A 20625-nucleotide genomic window follows, 5' to 3' on the forward strand; every position below is an offset into this window, starting at 1 on the left:
TGTCTGCAGAGTCCAGGGTAGTGATGAGCTCTATTCTCCTTATTACAGATCAGTGAAGCATTAGAAATGAAGCTAACAGAAATTATCTTCAAACAAATACATTGCTAAAATACATTTTTACGCAGGCATTTATTTCTTCTTCACTGCTGTAACATTGCTGTGAGGATCTGATGGCATTCAGCCTTTAATTAAACGTCAGCTTGGTCAAAGGCTGGTGTAAGGTGATTAGTTTTGGATCAAATACACCACACAAACTAATCCCACAAGTACTGAAAGAAGTTCCATCACCCCAGAGAACACGAAATTTTAATTTCAACCGTAATTCCGCTACAGTAAAATAAATTTGGCTTCTTGTTCCAAATTTCCATTCCACATTAAATACTGCTGCAGCAAACTATATTTGTATTCAGTTTTCAATTTTCTATTCCACCTTAAACGGTGCTGAAGTACAGTAAATGCATCTGCAGTAAACTAACCTTGGCTTATTCCAAATTTCAGTTACACCTTAATGCAGCTTAAGTAAATAAAAGTTGCCTTCTTAATCCAGTTATCTCTTCCACCTTATATTGTCGTTGCAGTAAACTGATTTGAGTTTAAATTAAATATTAAAAAGCTAGCTGGCTAATTCACCACTCCACCGTAAATCGTGCATCAAAATGTGACTCCTGCAGCAAAGTGGAACGGAACAATTAGATGTGAGACCAGATGTGATTAATTTCCTGAATCATTTCAAGTGAAATAAGCTTTCTACCTCAGCTCCTGACCTCAGTAACAGCTGGTGCTGCATGCCATCAAATACTTACAGCAATGTTCCAGTTTGGTGTAAAACTTCCCAGGAGTGGAGAGTAGACTGCAGTGAGGACGAACACACTCCTGGACGGTCGAGGACTGTAGGAATTGGGGGGATAAAAGAGGTGAGAAAGAATTTAAAAATGATGTAAAAGAAATATTTATTTCAAGGTCATTTAGCTATTTACAAGACTACGTTAAATTATTTTGTCTCTGAGCAGGTTCCTGCGCTATGGGTCCTTTAAAATAAGATTGGACCTTAATCAGATGTGCCCCAGGGGTGTTTTTTTATTTTTTTTTATTATTTTTTTTTTAATCCATGGCCTTTACAGTCTCAGTATTTTGTGTTTATTTGGACTTTAGTCTGCATTCCTGTCTGAAAGTGACCCATTTCAGTCCCCGCGGCTCTGCTCCGCAATTACACTAGAGTAGCTTTTAAAAATGCTGCTTAAATGAGCCTATTCATACTCTACTGGACTTTAATGACCTCTACTCTCCGAATGGTCCCTGGTAGACTTGTGCTGTAAATATTCTCCCGTATCAAAGCTGGGATATTTTCTCTAATGTCGCTGGGAGTTGTTCCTCTCTCGTTTTCTGGGCACTGTTTATATTTGGGGTCTGATTGTGCTTTGGCTGAAACTGTTTTTTCTTAGTGTTTACACTTCAATTCTTTTTGTTCAGTGTTGTCTCAATTATAGTCAAAACACAGCACGTCCAAACCAAGAAACCGCTTCCAGAACCAGAACCAGATTTACCTGATGGAGAAAAAGCAGAGTCGAGTCCAGTAGAAGCCCTGCAGTGGAGCAACAGAAGGCCGAAAGAGACCTTAAAGAGAATCGAACTAAGCTGTAGTTGGCTTATTAAGCCATTCCACCTTAAATAGGGAAGAGGTAAGCTGTAGTTGGCTTATTAAGCCGTTCCACATTAAAATTTGAGGCAGTAAACTGCAGTTAGCTTATTGCAATTACCTTTTCCACCTTAAAGAGTTGTGCATTAACTTGAAGTTAGCTTTCCACTTAAGGTGGAATGGACAATTTGAAAAGCAAAGCTGGCTGCACCTTCTTTTAAAAACTAGACTCAGATCATCACTACAGAAGGCCAACGTTTTACATATTTCTGTCAGATCTGTTTTATAGAGATAATGAGTTAATTTTGTGTTATTGAGATAATATTGTTTCATTGTAAATATAATTGAGATTTTTTAAAAGTTTTATTGGTATAAATATTTATACAAATATTTATTTGCTTACCATGATATAAAGTTTTTTTTTGTTTTTTTTTGGGGGGGGGGGGGATCTTAACTCAATACAAACATTAGTTTAATGAGATACTACTTATTTTTATACAATTTATCTCATTATCACAATATATCCACTGTTTATTGTTGAAGAATTTGGTTTTCTATTGATGAAATATTTGATAATGAAATTATTTTCAATCTTAATCAAATAGTCAGCTCATTATCATGAAAAACCACAAAAACTGTGCAAAACTTTGGCTTTTAAAGGCTTCTGTACGTCATCTCCATTATCATCTCATTCACTTTCAACAAATATCGAGATGTGGGTGTTTTTTAAAAAATTTTTTTCTCTCATTTTTAATGAACTGAGGATAAAAATGTTCAGTTTGTACAAAGTTTGGGGTTTTTAACAGCTTTTTCTATACAGTACATTTTAAGTCAGATTCCAGTACAGTTTACACTCCTGAAGGCTAAAGTGGCGATGCGTATCACTGTGGGAAGACTGTATTCATGGCACATCTGTGTGAAAAAGCAGAGACAGCTTTAGCAAAACTCCTTCAGTAAAAGGAGAAGTTCAGTCAATAGTTCCTCTCCAGTTAAAGTGCAGAAAATGCATGAGCATCGTAACATAAAAGTATTGCAAAATCTTCCTATGAGCCTCTTTCATCTTCAGTTAAAGCGTTAAAATGACACCATCTGCTCCCCTGGGATTTTGGGTTTAGGAAAGTGTTGTTTAAAAATGTTCTTGTTTTGTTATTTTTAAATATTTGATACTTTTTGATAATTTTACTCGGGTATAAAAAGTGAGTATTGTGAGATATTCTGGGTTTAAACGGTTAAGACTTTGTAAATGTACATTAATTTATTCATTCATTGAACTGTAACCCTTAACCTGGAGTGGGAGACAGTCCTTCGTAGGGTGACACACACTCACACATTCTCACACACACACACCTACGGACACTTTGAGTCCCCAATCCATCTATCAACGTGTGTTTTTGGCGCATGGGAGGAAACCGGAGCACCCAGAGGAAACCCACGCAGACACAGGGAGAACACACCACACTCCTCACAGACAGTCACCTGGAGCAAACCCACGTGGACACAGGAAGAACACACCACACTCCTCACAGACAGTCACTCGGAGGAAACCCATGCAGACACAGGGAGAAAACACCACACTCCTCCCAGACAGTCACCCGGAGGAAACCCATGCAGACACAGGGAGAAAACACCACACTCCTCCCAGACAGTCACCCGGAGGAAACCCATGCAGACACAGGGAGAACACACCACACTCCTCACAGACAGTCACCCGGAGGAAACCCATGCAGACACAGGGAGAAAACACCACACTCCTCCCAGACAGTAACCCAGAGCGGGACTCGAACCCACCACCTCCAGGACACTGGAGCTGTGACAGAGACACTACCTGCTGTGCCAATGTGACGTCCTTTTACATTTTACCTTTTACATTAACTTTACAGCAGAGGGAATGAACTGAATTTAATAAAGGTTTAATTGAAAGTAATCTACGATCAATTATTCTTTCATAAGTTGGGCAAAGTTCATCATAGTTGAGTTAAAATATCTGAAAAGTCTTGAAAACAAATATAAAACTCTATTAAAAAGCACAGATGTGAGTAAACGTAAGGGAGTGTTTAGTGACTGTCTCCACCATCTTAAGATTCATCTGAATGACCCCTGCCCTGCTGCTAAAGGAGAAGCAGAAATAAAGAATAAAGACCTGCGACGAATGCTTAAGACACGGACATGAACCCAAACCCGAAAGTGGGCCAGTTTTAACAGTGAGCCCCAAACTGGACGTGGATCGGTGGAAACGGGTCAGTCCTGCGGTTCTTAAAAGGCTTTAGGGCCTCCATCTGCCACCAGCCTGGACCTGTGTCCTCTGTTTGTCTTTCCCACTTTCTGCATTACATTCCTCCCACAAAACTGGACCTGGAGAGTCCACAGACTTTCTGGAGAGTTCTGGAGCGATGGTGCCCTGGTTCCCGAGGAACCCAACCTCCGTTTAGCTGCCATAAAAGCAAAGCAAGGCTGACAGGAGCCCGCGGTTTTGTTGTCTTGAACGTAAAGCTGTATGTAGTGATCATGTTGTTTGCTGAAGTGATAGAAAAGAACACCTCGGAAGGAAGAGTTCATTTTTTTCTTTTATTTTATATGTAATATGTATATTATATATATATATATATATATATAATTTTTTATATATGTTACACATAGAAATCTAGGTATTTTGCAATGCTTTCACAAAACAAAACCAATACAGACCAGAGATTTCTTCAGTTTTTGGCAAAACAGTGTTCAGTCTGAGAGACTCAGGTGGAAACGGAGAGAGAGAGAGAGGGAGCTGAGAGGATTTAAAACACTAAAACCCTGGGATTTTATCTTAAATCAGCACCAAGGTCTGAAAAATACAGCATTTCTCACCACAATACCATCGTACAGAAATGTATTAACACTACAGTCAGCTGCTTCAGTCAAGGGTCTGTCGCAGCGCTCAGTTAACGGATCATTAAGAGTTTTGCAGTGGCTTCAGTGAAAGGAGGGTTAGATTTGGAAATGTTAAAGTGTGTTGTAGGAGAGGGCTGGCTCGAACACCTTGAATCATTCATCATGTGTCTTTACGTCTGCATTCAGAACATTCCTCACATCATCTGTGGCCTATTTAGAGGAAAATCTGTGCACATAGACCTCATCCAAACTGGAACAGGGAGGAGTTCTGGGCGACTTTGCCGTGGGCACTGGGGTCGGACCCCTCTGTCACTCAGCAGGGGGAGCAGTCAGTTCTACAAACAGGGTTTAAAGCTTTCTTCGTGTAGTGTATAACTGTAATTCAAAATTCAAACTTTCTCTTTCTCTTTTGTCATTTTACAGTGAGTCGTGTTAAAAATCACATTCTCATTGTATTCAACAGAAAAGAACCTAAAACTGAAGCTGTGTGAAAAGTGAAGAGTTTATTGGGCGCTGCATTCGTTCTGAGCTCCATCAGGAAAAAGCTGCAGAAGACTGTGATGGGTTTGTTCTGTTTTTGGGGATAATACTGTGTCCAAAAGTCCGTGTGAGTGTGGGTTTAGACCATTTACAGATGGAGTCAGTGTTAGAGTCGGGAACGGAGCGCATTAACACTGCATCTTTTCTTGAATGTGATTTTTATTAAGACACTCCTGTTACCATAAAATGACCAAATTAGTTTGAATATTAAATTATATTTATATGATACACTAAAGCTTTAAAACTTATTTGTACACTTCTTAAAACAGGGAGTTGATGGGGTGGTGGTGGTATTTCATAACGCGTTCATTCATTCATTGTCTGCAACCCTTATCCACTTCAGGGCGGTGGTGGGTCTGGAGCCTACCCGAAATCACTGGGGACAAGGCAGGAACACACCCTGGAGGGGGCGCCAGTCCTTCTGTCGACAGTTTCACACACTCTTTGAGTCACTCACACACACACACACACACACACACACACACCTGTGGACAGTGACTCAGGTGGAAACGGAGAGAAGTCCATTCCAACTTGTTGACTTATGGGTCGAGCCAGCCCTAGTCACTCTGAGCTCCCTCTCTGTCTGTCGTGTGATATGTCTGTGTGTAACACACACGTCACTGATTGCACATCTGATCCAAAAAGAAAAAGGAAACAAAAGAAAAGAAAAAAATCCCTACAAGGAACTCTCATTCCACAAAATAGAACAGAGGAAAAAAGGAAACAAAAGGAAAGAAAACAACAGCAAAAACTGGAAATCCAGAGATACTTAGATAAAATCAAATAAAATAATAATAATAATCACTAAACTTGTGTTGTCGTAAAAGCATCCGGAGAAAAGCGCTGCCCCCCTTTTCTTCAGTAAATGAACCCCACACCAAAAGAGACAAGAATCTTCTACAAATTTCAGCGTGTGTAAGTGCTGCTCTAAAGAAACCTAAACAAAGTTTACGAGCGCTTTCCATGATGTTTGACTGGACCTCAGTGAATAACGGGCAGTGCATGCAAGCTCCTTCTCGAGTGTGTTCTTAAAACACAGAGGGAGCACTGCCGGAGCGTTGTCTTTTCATTATCAACATTATTTATATAATTTTTTTATTTTTATTATTAATACAAGACTATTATATACAACCCTACCTTACACACAAAACATATACACAGCTGCAACATTAGAAATAAACTAAACTAAAAACAAGTGTCCTTAGTTAACTCTTTAATGATCTAACCTAAAATTAAGAGGGAAAAACAATCATCATGAACATAGATATATAGATATATCTCTCTGTGAAACATTCTCGTCTCTTTCCGCGGTTGAAGAGAGGGGCACAGCGTTGTTTACGAACCCACGAAAGCTTACATTAGCAGCTTCTTCTTCAACATTCCTCTGTACTCTAGTTGTTTTTATTTCGATTCATATATTTCAGCTTTATTTTAGAGAGGAGCTGGACTCCTGCTCCTCTTGACGGCTTTTAATTTAGTTTTTTTTTTCTGTGTTAAACGTAGGTGAGGAGGTAATGGAAAATATCCTGCCATCGCCTCCTTCTAAATAAAAAAAAATAAAAAATATTTCAGTCAGACACCGTAAGTTAAAAACGATACGCTCTCTCTCCTGGTGCCTACGCCCACGATCCAAAACCATGAACAGACCAAAAACAAAAAAACAAAACAAAACAAGGACACATAGTGTCATTAATGTGAAGCACCAAAAAAAAAAAAAACCTGTGTACTTCAGGCGCCCCCTTGTGGAGAGCCTTCAACCTGCTAAACATGAGTGCGAGTCACAAGCCGAATCTATGAGGTGCTTCACATCTGAAAGAAGATGATGAGAAATAACAATCAACTTGGGTCACATATTGCACAGACGGTTAAAACAGTAATAATCTAAACGACTTCAAGAGGGTGTCTCTGGAAAAAATGAGCAAATGAGTGCAGTCCCCACCGCCCTGATCTTAAACTGACCACGTCTAACATCAAAACACAAACACATCCTAGTCTGCTGTTCTCATTTCATCTCATTTTTTCCCATTACCACGAGACACGACTTTTTATCAGTTTACAGTACGACGACTCAAGGTGCAGCGCCCCCCCCCCAGACGCTAGTTCTGTTTCAGTTATTCTATGCTGCTTATGTTCTGGAGCTTCTGGGGGCGAGAGGGGAGCATGGTCCACAGTTAATTGAGGATGAGGAAGGTCTCAGAGCTCAGGGATGGACCTTAAAGGCCAGCAGCTGCTCCGAGTGCATGTTGTTGAGCGAGCGGAGGTCGGGCAGTTTCAGCAGCAGTTTGGTGAAGATGGCGATCTCGTTGGGATGATTCTTGGTGATGATGCTCCTCAGAGCCCGGATCAGGGTCTCCTGCAGAGCCTCCACTGAGTTCACGTTCTCCAAACCAGAACGATCTAGAATGGGACATGGACAGTAATACAGTTGGTTGCAAACATGGGCAACAACAGAGAATCGACGTCCTCCTTCCTCCTTTTACTTAGATAAACTCACTAAATAACACTCCAAAACACACAACTCACATACGCTTAGGGACTGTTCCACAAGGGAGTGCTGTTGTGATTCAAAGACCATTTCAAAAGCCCAGTCCACACCAGATGTGGTAACGAGGCCACAGTACTATCCTATATTTATCAGTGTAACTTTTCATGCTTGCACACACAAGCACAAAATACTCCTTGGGTCTATTTTTGACAGCTGTCGCACAGTTTCTACGATCTAGGCCAAACAGCTATATTTTTAACTGTAGCAGCAGCTTTAGAGGAGTGACTGATGTGGCAGCAAGTCATGTTTTTAGATGTAGTTGGATCTTTTTCATTTAATAAAATCCTATGCTCAAATATATTCTCAATAAAGTTCATTTAAGCAATCTACAATAAATAAAGACTTATGTAGATGGTGTTATTACAAGATAATGCAGGGCAACCTGGCCTCAAGTGTAAAAAAACAAGCATTGTGCAACAGTTCAGACGAATCACCATGTGCCACGCTGCTCTCAGGAAGTACACTCTCAGAAAAAACTGTAAATGTTGTGTTACCCAAGGGTGCGTATACAGTACCTTTAATTATGGATCATAACTGTACTGTATTCTATATTAACTGTACAGTAGATGTTAAAATTGTGTTGGTTTCATTCGCCCCAGGACTTTTATTGTGTTCTTTTATTCTCCACAGTTGTATAATGAAAGATTACAGAAATCCCCCTCTCCTTCTGGAGAAGAGAATGTAATGAACCCAACTGGACTCTAACACCACTGCTGTACCTTTTAAAGATACACTGCACTGTTTGGAGCTTTAGTGAATGATAATTCTTCACTTCAGTTTTTCATTTTAAAGTTTGTGTACCTGCAGAAACGAGGACGACGGCGGTGAAGAGGCTCATCTCCTCCTCGCTGAGTCCCAGAGCACTCAGCTTCTCGCTGAAATCAAACATGGAGTTAAGCAGGTCCCCGGCCCCCATGGAGCGCAGAGCATCCAGACTGTACTTCTGACCACTTAGAAATGTCACGGTTCGTTCCTTCACATCGAACAGAGATGCAAAACGCACCACCAGCACCTGGAACACACACACACAAGTTCACTCATACGATATTTTATACAAATAATACCATTTTTAAAGCAATAGGTAATATTTGATATATGCTCATGGGCTCCCCCTACAGTTGTAGAGTGTAATTCACTTTTACAGCACCGTCTAAAGTTCAAGGTGGGGTGTATTTTCCTTCCCTCTTCCTGAAATTACATAGTGCAGTTTCTGCAGTGCCGAAACCAGTTTAGCAACATCACAAGGGCTATTCTTCCTGTTAGAGCTCAGTGGAGCATCACAATGATTTTGAAGCTGTAATTTTTAAGGTAAAAATACTACCTAGTGTTGCTTTAATGTGTCACTGCAGACAAATACAATCATATTAAGTTAAAAACCTCCAAAAACAAGCTAAAACAATAGGATGAAGGATCTTAGAATATTTACAATCTTATAATGAGAAATTGTAGCTCTAATGCCTACAGTTAATATCATGATTTTGCATCTCATCGAATGAATACGTGATGTAAGCTGATGGAGTGTTCAGGAGATACATACCTCGAAAGTCCCGGCCTTAAGGAGGCTGACCTGGTCGTGTTGGGAGAGGTCCCTGAAGCCTGGGATTCGTTTCGCAAACTCCACCACCTCCCTCACAGCGGGGGTGAAGCTCATGGAGAACTCCTCCCAGATGGAGTGGCCAGACTTACGAGGGTCCACGTACGGAGAAGTGTTCATGGGACAAACCTATGACAGGAAAAAGGAAGAGGGGGTTGGAACATCAGGACATCGATTTCAAGATCTGTCCTGCCTGATATACCACCACTCCTTGACAGGGGGCGCTGTAAACACATCATCAGTGGTGCCCACTTGACCTGTCAGTGGTTTTAATCATGTGGCTGACCGCTGTGTGTGTTCACATACTGCAAAATCAAGGACATATTTTTCTATGTAAGATATAAATAATTTCTATTTATTTGAGCATTTCTCTAAAGTAATTATAGTCACTTTAATATTGTATTAAATGTATTATTTCTCTTTTTAATTCTCTTCACTCACCAGGTGCATCCTGTTCCCTCCGCTCCAGACCGGACCGCTGTACCTGCCGCCAGTGAGACGATCATTGGAGTTGGCTCCTCGCAGCGAGTGACCGATCATGGAAGAAGAGCAGTGCCCACTGGGGGCACTATTTGGCAGTGTGACAGGGCAGTGGCCATCGGAGGCACTGTTGTCCACTCTGATTGGGCAGTGGTTGAGGGACGTTTCCTCTCGCTGCGACTCTTCTGGAGCCTGAGGGGTAAAGTTGGGACGCGGGAGCATGCTGGTTGCCGTGGCAATGTCGTTACAGTGGTTCCACGCATCCTGCATGTCCTCGCTGTCGCAGCTAAAGCTGATGGACTCTGTGGCATGGTTTTGCTCCTGGTTGTACATGAAGGTCTCCTGGTGTGCCCGGGTCACGGTGCCGACGACCTCCTCCTCGCAGCTGTCCGTGGCGCTGGAGGAGTCAGAGCTTGGGCTGGTATCCATGGCAACCAGGCCCTCGGGCTCACTGCCGGACTCTGATTGGCTGCTGCGGGGCGATGAAACGGATCCCGGTGACGAGGGCGAGTCTTTGAAGGTGGTCTTACACGGAGTCTGGCTGGTCAGAGACAGCGTCTGAGTGTTGTGGAGCTGGCCGGTGCTCATCATGTTGTTCATGGCGCTCTGCATCTCCAGCAGCATCCGCTGCTTTTCTCTCTTCGGGATTCGGCCAAAACGAACGGCTGAGGAAAGAAAATCACAATCGATGTTAAAGCAGTCGAATTCATACAGTCAATGTGAGAAAGTTCAGGACCCCCGAAACCGCCATCCTTTGGTCAAATGACATGTTTTGTTGGCTTTCTTATTGAAAATAAGACAATAGGTGCTCTAAGGGAACACTGCGCCATCCTGCATTTAGATTTTGCATTCAGTATCTAGTTATTATTTAACAAACAGTTAAAGATATACACCAAGAACCTTACAATAACTTTACACATTATATTATATAATATTATACAAGAGTTAGTTCCCTCTGAGTGATCTGATGTAGAGCAGACCAGCACTGGGACGTTAAACATGTATCTCTCAATTTACAGGTGTGTTTTATTAAAGTAACACAAGGTAAGAGTTGGTGTTTTTGCGTCTGAGCTCCCCCTACAGCTGCATAGTGGAAGTCACTTTTATAGCACTGTCCTGAAACCAAGAAGGAGGGAGATGGAGTGGAGTTCGAATTCCTACCCTCCTCCAAAAGTTACATAGTGCAGTTTCTGCAGTGCTGAGCCCAGAGTAGCAACGACAGAGGCTCTATTCACCCTGTTACAGCTCAGTGGATCATCATAATGACTTTGAAGCTGTAATTTTAATGTAATCACACAACTTAATGTTGCTTTAATAACGTTGTCCCAATAAAAGAATGAGAGCAAATTTATAGTAATGCATTAAAATGTGCAGATTCTCTTTTGAGTTTTCCTTTCTTTTCCCTCACAAAAGCGACCAAATGTCACTGACTGTTCACCACTGTACTACAGCTACATCCCTACAGGAGGGTTAAAGGAGGATGTTCAAATAACATAAACAAACCTTACATAATGATATAACTGTAATAATAAAAGCCAAAGATCCACTTCCTCTTACGAGAGGTCAGATAAACTGTATATTTTTGAAAATTAGGCCTTGACAGTAATTCGAGGAACGTGTTTATGGCCTTCATTTTGTTTACTGGTATATGATCAGCGGTGTCATAAAACACACATACACACACACACACTGGGCCACTGCGTTATATAAAGAGCTGAGGGCAGGGGTCAACACATCCCCATGTATCTGGACACAATATTTAAACATGCCAGACTGTTATTGTGAATAAGAATATGTTCTTAATGACTTGCCTGGTAAAATTAAAGGTTAAATAAATAAAAATTATAATAATTATGGTCATGGGCAGCAGTGTTAATTCTGGCAGCTGATTTTGATTGAGATTCAGTCTTAGTCTTTCGTCTCTAGTGTGTATTAGTAGTTTTAGTTTAGTTTAGTTAGTTGTATAATTAGTAGTTTCAGTCCTTCCTCTGGCCACTTTTGAAGGGAACTAACAGAAAGCAGGCGAGCCTCACCGTCTCGGCTCATGCCGACGAGCAGACACTTTTTGAAGCGGCACTGCTGGCAGCGGTTCCTGTTGATGCGCATAATGGGGCAGTTTTCGCTTTTAAGGCACTTCTTATACTGAATGTTCTGCTGGATGCTCCTCCGGAAGAAACCCTGAAAATGAGAAGGGGAGATAGATAATAAAGGAGAGAAAATTAGAAAGAGGCTCCGTGGGGAACAGAGGGACAAGTGTGATCTTTGTAACAGATACAGGTTGAGAGCCTTTCTGATTGGAGCAGAATTGGTGTGAGAGTGTGATTAGCTTCCATAACATCTCTGACAGCCCCAAAAAATAAGGCCAAAGCACTTGGAGGAACGTTATGGTCCTGTGACGTCCTGTCGGAACTCAGCTGGAGGCAGGCACACTTGATCAGACACAACGACCCAGACGCAAATAAGAGAAGAGCTTGGAGAGCTAGCGTCAGTGTGTGGCATTAAAGGAACACTATGTAATATTTTTAGCTTAGAATTATATCATCAAAAAAATTGTGATGCTCCAGAAAAGTGCCTGTTGATGACACTCTGGGCTCACACTGCACTACGTAACTTTTAGGATAGGAAAACATTAAAGGAGAATGTTGTGGAAGCCCAAATATGAAACAAAGAATGACAGAATCTACATTTCCTCCTGTATATCTCCATTTTCATCTGTGGATATGCACCCCTCTGTGTCTTATGTGTTCTGTAAAGTTTGTGAGGAATATCAAACTACAGTGAAACCTTGACAGACGAGTGAATCAACCAACGTTTTTTTTTATGCAAGCCAAGATCTGAGTTACAAGCGAGCGAGCTTACGCCGCTCACCACTGAGTGAGCGTTCAGTTCATGTCTTGCGGTGCATCTCTGTCGTATCGCTGTTTTTTCTAGCATTAAGTGTGTTCTCACCTTGCAGCCCTCGCAGGCGTGGACGCCGTAGTGAAATCCTGAAGCCACGTCTCCGCACACTTTACACAGCAGCACCAGGCCGCTGATCTCTGTAAAACGAGAGAGCGTTAAATAGGTTGCGAGAGCAAGGAAGCCATTTTTTATGTTACAATCACTGTGTAACCGCTAATGTGTGGACGGTTTCTGTGCCACCTGCGTCCAGGGCAAGACCACAACTGTCAGAGACTGAAAGCGGGCATTCTGAACAGGGCTGTTTACACAGGGGGAGAACGCTGCTGTGGGGCTCGTGGGGTTTGGACCAAAGCAGGTCACAGATGCTTCATTAAGACCCAGAACTGTTAACCCAATAGCTGCCCTATTCAGCATTTTTGACAGCAACATGTTAAATTGTCGTGGCCTTTACAACCATACATGCTCATAAAAATAACACTCTCCTAAAGCTTCTACGTGGTTTATATGTGATCTGTTACAACTCATATAACTGGTGTGGTCTGTGGTTTAATGAAATATCATGTGTTATTGCGTTAGTTTTACATTTTCCATTTCATTGTCTGTAACCCTTATCCAGTTCAGGGAGGCGGTGGGTCCGGAACCTACCCAGAATCACTGGGCACAAGGCGGGAACACACCCTGGAGGGGGCGCCAGTCACATTCACTCACACCTACGGACACTTTTGAGTCTATAATCCACCTACCAACGTGTGTTTTTGGAGTGTGGGAGGAAACCAGAGCACCTGGAGGAAACCCACGCAGACACAGGGAGAACACACCACTCTCCTCACAGACAGACCCCACAACCTCCAGGAACCTGGAGCTGTGACAGAGGGACTACCTGCTGCACCACTGTGCTGTCCTTGTTAGACATCCTCATCTCTGAACAGACAGTAACCGGATCTTCTCTCTTTTAAACTGTGTTTACAGGACTTTAACATTATTACACTGTGTTTGTGAAATCCTTGATCATTAAAAACTTCATGTACATAGTGTACATTCTGGTTACCAAATGGCCTCATATCTATTTAATGATGCAGATTTATAATCCATATTGAGGTCAGGACAAAGGTTATGTTTGTAGAGTGCTTGTGACGGACGGTAATCAAAGATCTACTACGAGGCAATTAAACTAAATACTGACTGAAGAAGTGGAGCACGGGAAACTGTGGGTTATGGGTTGTGTCCTAGAAACACATGTTTATATAAGTGATAAAAGGAAGACTTATATCGATACACAATCTTCAGTCTACGATCTACAGTGTAGTAAGAATCTGACATGTTTTTAGAGAGTAAACTCACAATATACCAAAATTTATTTGTTTTATTATCCACTGAGATCCACTTTTCAGGTTGGTGTAGCTTTAGGAAGCAAAAAGAACCACAATTCACTTTTCCAGTGGCTCCTTATCCCCATCCCTTATGTCCCAATCACAAAGGACACATGAAATACTCTTTATAACTTCAGACAGATATTTAATTAAGTTAGTTTCCATGACATCTGAGGATCAGTGAATTCAAGATTGGATTTTTTCAGCACTGACTCTACTCTATTTTAAGAAATCGCTGCTGTACTGACACCTAGTGGCCTGGATCTATCAGAGATTCTATGCTAAACCTATTTAAACACGCTCCCGCCCATGTAGACCAGCGGGACCCGCTCTATGGAGTATAAACTGGTTCACTAAGGGACTACTTTCGTGTGAGTAGTGGTAACAGGTGTTTCTATTCAGAGACGAGGACATGTCCACAGAGACAACGCATAAGGACAGGTCAAGAGGGGTCGCCAAGCAAAACATAGCGCAAGCATAAAAACACACACAAGGACACGGACCACACCAAACGTTACCCTGCAGTTCTCAGCTCCTCACACGTTACAGTACGAAGCGTGTGGATCTGATCAGCAGAATGAGAAACGGGACGGTCTACAGCCTCACGGTCCAGTTGTGGACTGCCAGAGTGTGACGGCACTATGTGAGACAGGACTGTTTCCAGATTTCTTTACGTAGTCCTTGCGGTTACTTTTCATGCTAAGTTTTCACTCACTAATACAGGGCCCATTCAGACTACGTGCAAGTTTGGGTCAGTATGAAATGTTAACTACATGTTCGCGTATGCATCATGGCTGCTTCGCATATCCTATGTCTGTTTTGCGCGTAGGTTGTGCACATCCTCAGAAAATGAACGCTAAGTTGCATTATGCAGGTAAACAGTAGGCAGTGCAGGGGAAAACTGCATCACAACGGCGGAAGGTTTTGAAGAAGGCTTTTGTGACACAGAGGGTGAATGCTCAGTGCCCAATGCTCGCACACAACATTCACTCAGTTTACTCCAAACACCCCCATTTATGTACAAAAAAAAACAGAAAAAAATAGCTTTATTCTTTTACTTTCGAGAGAATTTTGTGATTGGTATTTTAAAATGTAATAAAAACAGCAAATGTATTTCACTTTTGAGAGTGAATCTGTGAGTAGATTCTGACTGCATTAAATGTCCACGGTTCCTGGGATAAATCTATCTTTTACAGGGGATCTTCTGTGATTTTATTTCCGTCCAGATCAGCCCAGTCTGTGTTTCTCTCCCTCCTCCCCTGAGAAGATTACAGGCAGGATAATCTGTCCCTTTTCACAATACCTAGTGCTGCTCTGATTCCATACTCAAATCTCATTGTATCGTTTTCCAATTTTGTGGAAAATCAAGAGCTCAGAAGAGCCCATGTGCCGGTGGTCAGTAGGTCAGGGGCTAAAGAAATACGTCAGGGCCCTTCTTTGTCCCATCCTCCCTCTCTGTGTTGCACTGAAGATGTGGTAAATACTTTCTATTTCTGTCTGTAGTATTTCGAGAACGCTTTCACTGCATTGGAACTCTGGCCAAAGCAACTATCACAGCAAACAGGACATCTCTCTCACACAAACACTCACCCACACACACACACACACAAAGGGGTCATTAAAGTTCTCAACCATATAATTTGTGAAAAAAAAAAGATCTCCACACTTTGCTGAAATATGTACGACACGAGACGCCTCCTTCAGTGTGCACTTCTACTAAAATTAGTCTTATTTTACTTATTTTTTAACATCTTTATTAAATAAATCACTATGGGGCCAAATAAATAAATAAATAAATAAATATTGTTAGAACCACAATAAAACTTTAAAAATTACCATAGCAAAATATGAAAGTGCTGTTTGTGTCAGATCTTGCTTCGTAGTTGGTTTGGACCAAAACTGTGTTCAGTAAAATTAATATTTATTTCCTCTATTCATTTTGTTTGAATTTTTTGTATGATTTTCTGCATGTGAGCATTATTGTATACATTTAAATGCTTTATAATGCATTAATTTGAGGGTCTGGAATTCATTCATTCATCGTCTGTAACCCTTCTCCAGTTCCGGGTCATTGTGGGTCCGGAGCCTACACGGAATCACTGGGCGCAAGTCAGGAACACACCCTGGAGGGGGCGCACACATTCACATTCACATTCACACCTATGGATTAAGTTCGTACTTACTTGCGCAATTTAAAATATGGCAATATGGATCAGAGACAGCTGGCACAGACCCAAAATCAGAATGTGCCTTAAAGCCCCTGTGATTCTGCTCTTGTTTATGGGAGAAAAGCAGGAGGTGTTTGTGATTAAAAAACAAAGGACTGCACCTTTAAGCTCTGTGAGAGCTGGATTAGGAGAGATGCAGTGGGCTGCTTTGGGCCGTAAGGTGTGTTAACTATGGTGTTTTGCAGTGTGAGGCTCACTGGTAATGTTGGTCTTGCTGGTGGAGGGTGAGCGGGTGGTCTTATAGGTGCTGTGCTTCTGTGGTCCCCCCGGTTTGCCCGGACCCTCGTGGCAGCGCGCTGGAGAAGAGGCTCGCGGCGGAGAGGATGACTGGTAGCTGCTGTTGGAGCAGTCGCTCAAACACGACTCTGGGCTGGAGGACGAGCTCGAGGAGCTAATGTAGGCAATGACGCCCCCTGGAGGAGCACAGGAGATAGAACTCGGTTACAGCAGAAGGAGGAAGTTCATAGAGTTACACAATACTGAAATAATGCTGAATTAACATTAAAAACAAAAGACAGGCTCAATAAGCCATTTTCTTCACTGATTCTTCTTCATTTCACTGACATCTAGTTGCCTGTATGTGTCAGAGACATTGCATTAAACCCAACCCGAACCTGGCCATCACATGGAAAAAAAAATGGTTTAGCTCTGGCAGTGAGATCTCGTTGTTACTAGGCATAGCACCCTCCTCACGGGAAAAAACTAGGCCACTCAGACAGCTGCTCATTCATTTATTCATTCATTCATTATACATCCCCAAATTAAAAGCTTTTATATACAGACAGAAAACAAGGGAAACAAGGTATAACTTATTAATTTTATATGTTATAATTGGGGATATAAATCAGTGGATTTATATCACATGCATGTTCATGGAAAATAATTAATAAAAATAAAAAAAGAATACATAAAGGAATCAGTGATCAAATACTGTCTCTTTTCTGCCAATGAGAGTAAAATAATTAAATATATAACACTCCCGCCCTGCTCCTCCCCTCAGGACGAAAGTGGACCAGTCAGACGCCAGGGCTTTTATTTTTCCTCTGGGCTTGACCTGATTTCTGTTCCATTCTCTGTGGTTAGGTAACATTCGTTACATAATGCTGGATTCAGAAGGGTGTAGACTGCCTTCACTACAGTAACCTGACTCCAACAAAGACCCAACAAGTACATTCATCGTTTCCTCCTTCTTCGGGAGGAAAATTCTCACTGAAAAAATCATATCCTGCTATAAAGCATATACAGTACGAGAAATTCAACAAAGTGATTACAGACCATACTATATTTATGAACAAAGTCCTACTTTAATATCCACATTAATTATGGGACAATGATTATTAGTGTTAGATTAACATATGTAATATATATTTTAATATTACTACTGTACAACAATACAATTACCTGGGCTTTAAAGGACTATAATATAAATATATTCTAGTTAATGTAGTATGGGCTGACTGAAATATTAAACAAAAATAATAATACAAAATAAAACAAAAAACACTCAGTGCATTCACTTCCAAAGCAAACAAAACTGTTAAGAAATGTGGGCCAAAATAATATTAATTTATTTTGTGTGCTAATATTTGCAGACACCTTTTGTCATGTTTTCTGAATTATATTATGTGAATTTGTTGAGTTTAAATCAAATATACAACAAAATATTTATAATTGTAAAATATAAATACGAAATGTTTTATAACATTTTCTTAGCAGTGCTTATGTTGCATGTTATAAATTATTGTTATGATGCATGTTGCCTAAAAGCGCATGCTTATTAAAACATATGTACATAGATATGTATACACACGTGTGTCGTCAGTTTCTAGAAACTTCCACGGCTTAGAAAAAAATACATGTATATAAAAAAGGAAAAAGGGGGCCGTTTTTATAATGATGTGTCCCCATATTGTGCATAAATTTGCATAAATTCAAGTATTAACGCGTCGCTCTTCACACTCCAAGCCACGCCCTCTCTCCCTGTGTTGGAAAAGTAGGTCAGCGCGCGAGTGGCTCGTACTCGCCTCACGTGTACACACCGCACCGAATTATGCAACAGCCACGTCACGGCCGCTCTCGACCAATCACAGCGGACGCACGGCCAGCGTAAACACAGAGGCACATGGCTAGGCGCAGTGGTCCATGTGAGCTCGCGAGCGAGCCGTTACCGTTAAAGCAGAGGCACCCCCTCACTCTCGTAACCTCAATACGGGTTTAAGGTGGAACCTGAGTCTTAACGGCGCTCAAAGTCACTGCAATCACATCTAAATAACATTTTATCCCTGAATTTGTCTCTGTTTCGAAACCTATGATCCGAGGTTTCACTTTCTTACTCAAAATGTCGTTTCCACCTTAAACAGTGCAGCAGTAACAACACGACGACCTCAACATTAAAGGTGGAACAGAAAGTTGGAATGAGAAACTCGCGCAGTAATGTTTTTGATATTTTAAATGACTTTTAATGTGGAAAGGAAGCTGCGCAAATCAATACAAATAAGACTGCAAACGTAAACACTCACCAGCTTTTGTCGCTTCCATGTCCTCCAACAACAGAAAGCCCTCGGTCACCTGTTTTTCAAATGTTTTGAGGCCGTTTTCTCTTCTCTTTAGAGCAGCCTAAAGCATGAACATGGTCCTAGTTTACCAACAGCTTTTACAATATTTTCACGACCCTCAGTAAAATGCAATAGAGCAGTGGCTTCTCAGAGAGAGCAACAGATGAAGACGAAGAAGGGGCTGCTCCCAGATAAACGCAGAAACACTAGTGTTAAATGGGTTTAAAGCCTGGTTTAAAGTCCTAGTCCATCAGAGCAGAAAGAGCAGCTCTTCGTCTGGTAGCACTTTCGAGTAAGGTGCTCATTGCTGGCCATGTGACCCACTTCAGTCGCTCCTCCTCTCGGGCTTGAGTTAGTGTCAATGTAACCCACTGACACACTTTCATGATTCAAAGTTAAATGCACCGCCCACCATCAGAAGATACAGAACTGTTATTGCACATGGAGAGGGTCCCTAACATCACCCCACCAATGAAAACGAGCGAGGAGAGTGATGCACTGTTTACACCCATGAAAGACTTGTTTCCACTGACATGCACAAAATGGAAAGTGCAGCAGGCTGTTTCCATCAAACCGACCCTATGCCATGAAAGTGCATGACCTAATGACATCATGTCATGCCAAAACTTGCTATTTCCACCCACCAGCTATGTCTCCCCCCAAGCCGGGAGGGTGAAAACAAGCAGAGACAGTGCTGCTCTTTCCACCACACACTGCAGTGCACATTGTACTAAAAGTTTTCAAAGCTAAGTTTAAACATTGTTTATCCCCTTTATCACTGAACGACCACGTCCTATTTATCACTGTGACCATGACCAGTCGCCTTCTCTGTTTTAGACTCTGCTAACGAATGCTGGGGTTACAACCTTGGCTAAAAATATGCTGCACAACTGCATTCAGTCCTGGGAAAGGCCATGAGCAAGCGGTCGAGGAAAGGACGAGAGTTACCTCCCATGCTGCTGCTCAGAAATGTGAGCTGTGTTAATTTCAGATAAAGTCAAAGACCTAAAATACAGCTTTAGAGTCAAGAGCCTGAGCACAGCAATCACTCTACTTTACTGTGCAGCTGTAATAACACTGTATGGACACTTTAACAACAGTTTAATACCACCATTATAATATAAAATAAGTGCTTTAATTTACTTTTCTACAGTGTAATAGATATAGATTGATAAACATACTTTTACCTAAACAGAATACTGTGCAAAAGTCTTAAGTACCTAATATTATACTTATTATTTAAAATAATTTATAAACAGGGCGGCACGGTGCAGCAAGTAGTATCTCTGTCACAGCTCCCGGTTGTGGGTTAGAGTCCCGCTTCGGGTGACTGTCTGTGAGGAGTGTGGTGTGTTCACCCTGTGTCTGCGTGGGTTTCCTCCGGGTGACTCTCTGTGAGGAGTGTGGTGTGTTCTCCCTGTGTCTACGTGGGTTTCCTCCAGGTGACTGTTTGTGAGGAGTGTGGTGTGTTCTCCCTGTGTCTGCGTGGGTTTCCTCCGGGTGACTGTCTGTGAGGAGTGTGGTGTGTTCTCCCTGTGTCTGCATGGGTTTCCTTCGGGTGACTCTCTGTGAGAAGTGTGGTCTGTTGTCCCTGTGTCTGCGTGGGTTTCCTCCGGGTGACTCTCTGTGAGGAGTGTGGTGTGTTCTCCCTGTGTCTGCGTGGGTTTCCTCCGGGTGACTGTCTGTGAGGAGTGTGGTGTGTTCTCCCTGTGTCTGCGTGGGTTTCCTCCGGGTGACTGTCTGTGAGGAGTGTGGTATGTTCTCTGTGTGTCTGCGTGGGTTTCCTCTGGGTGACACTCTGTGAGGAGTGTGGAGTGTTCTCCCTGTGTCTGCGTGGGTTTCCACTGGGTAACTGTCTGTGAGGAGTGTGGTGTGTTCTCCCTGTGTCTGCGTGGGTTTCCTCCGGGT

General features: G+C 42.0%; 1 protein-coding gene and 1 long non-coding RNA gene across 2 annotated transcripts; one reads left to right on the forward strand and one right to left on the reverse strand.

The window, feature by feature from the left end:
* Positions 1-668: 668 nt before the first annotated feature.
* On the forward strand, positions 669-8530 carry LOC136699284 (uncharacterized). The gene is made up of 3 exons (XR_010803635.1): positions 669-914; positions 1471-1679; positions 8397-8530. It is a non-coding gene; the product is annotated as an uncharacterized lncRNA (long non-coding RNA).
* nr1d2b (nuclear receptor subfamily 1, group D, member 2b) lies at positions 4269-19036 on the reverse strand. The gene is made up of 8 exons (XM_066673867.1): positions 18682-19036; positions 16360-16575; positions 12613-12701; positions 11697-11841; positions 9625-10328; positions 9127-9312; positions 8391-8601; positions 4269-7441 (listed from the first exon to the last, which is right to left on the reverse strand). Exons 1-8 carry the CDS (start codon positions 18698-18700, stop codon positions 7245-7247), a joined length of 1767 nt encoding a protein of 588 aa, XP_066529964.1. The 5' UTR covers positions 18701-19036; the 3' UTR covers positions 4269-7244.
* Positions 19037-20625: the final 1589 nt, after the last annotated feature.

This window comes from Hoplias malabaricus, chromosome 6, assembly GCF_029633855.1.
Source record: "Hoplias malabaricus isolate fHopMal1 chromosome 6, fHopMal1.hap1, whole genome shotgun sequence".
Lineage (NCBI taxonomy): Eukaryota > Metazoa > Chordata > Actinopteri > Characiformes > Erythrinidae > Hoplias > Hoplias malabaricus.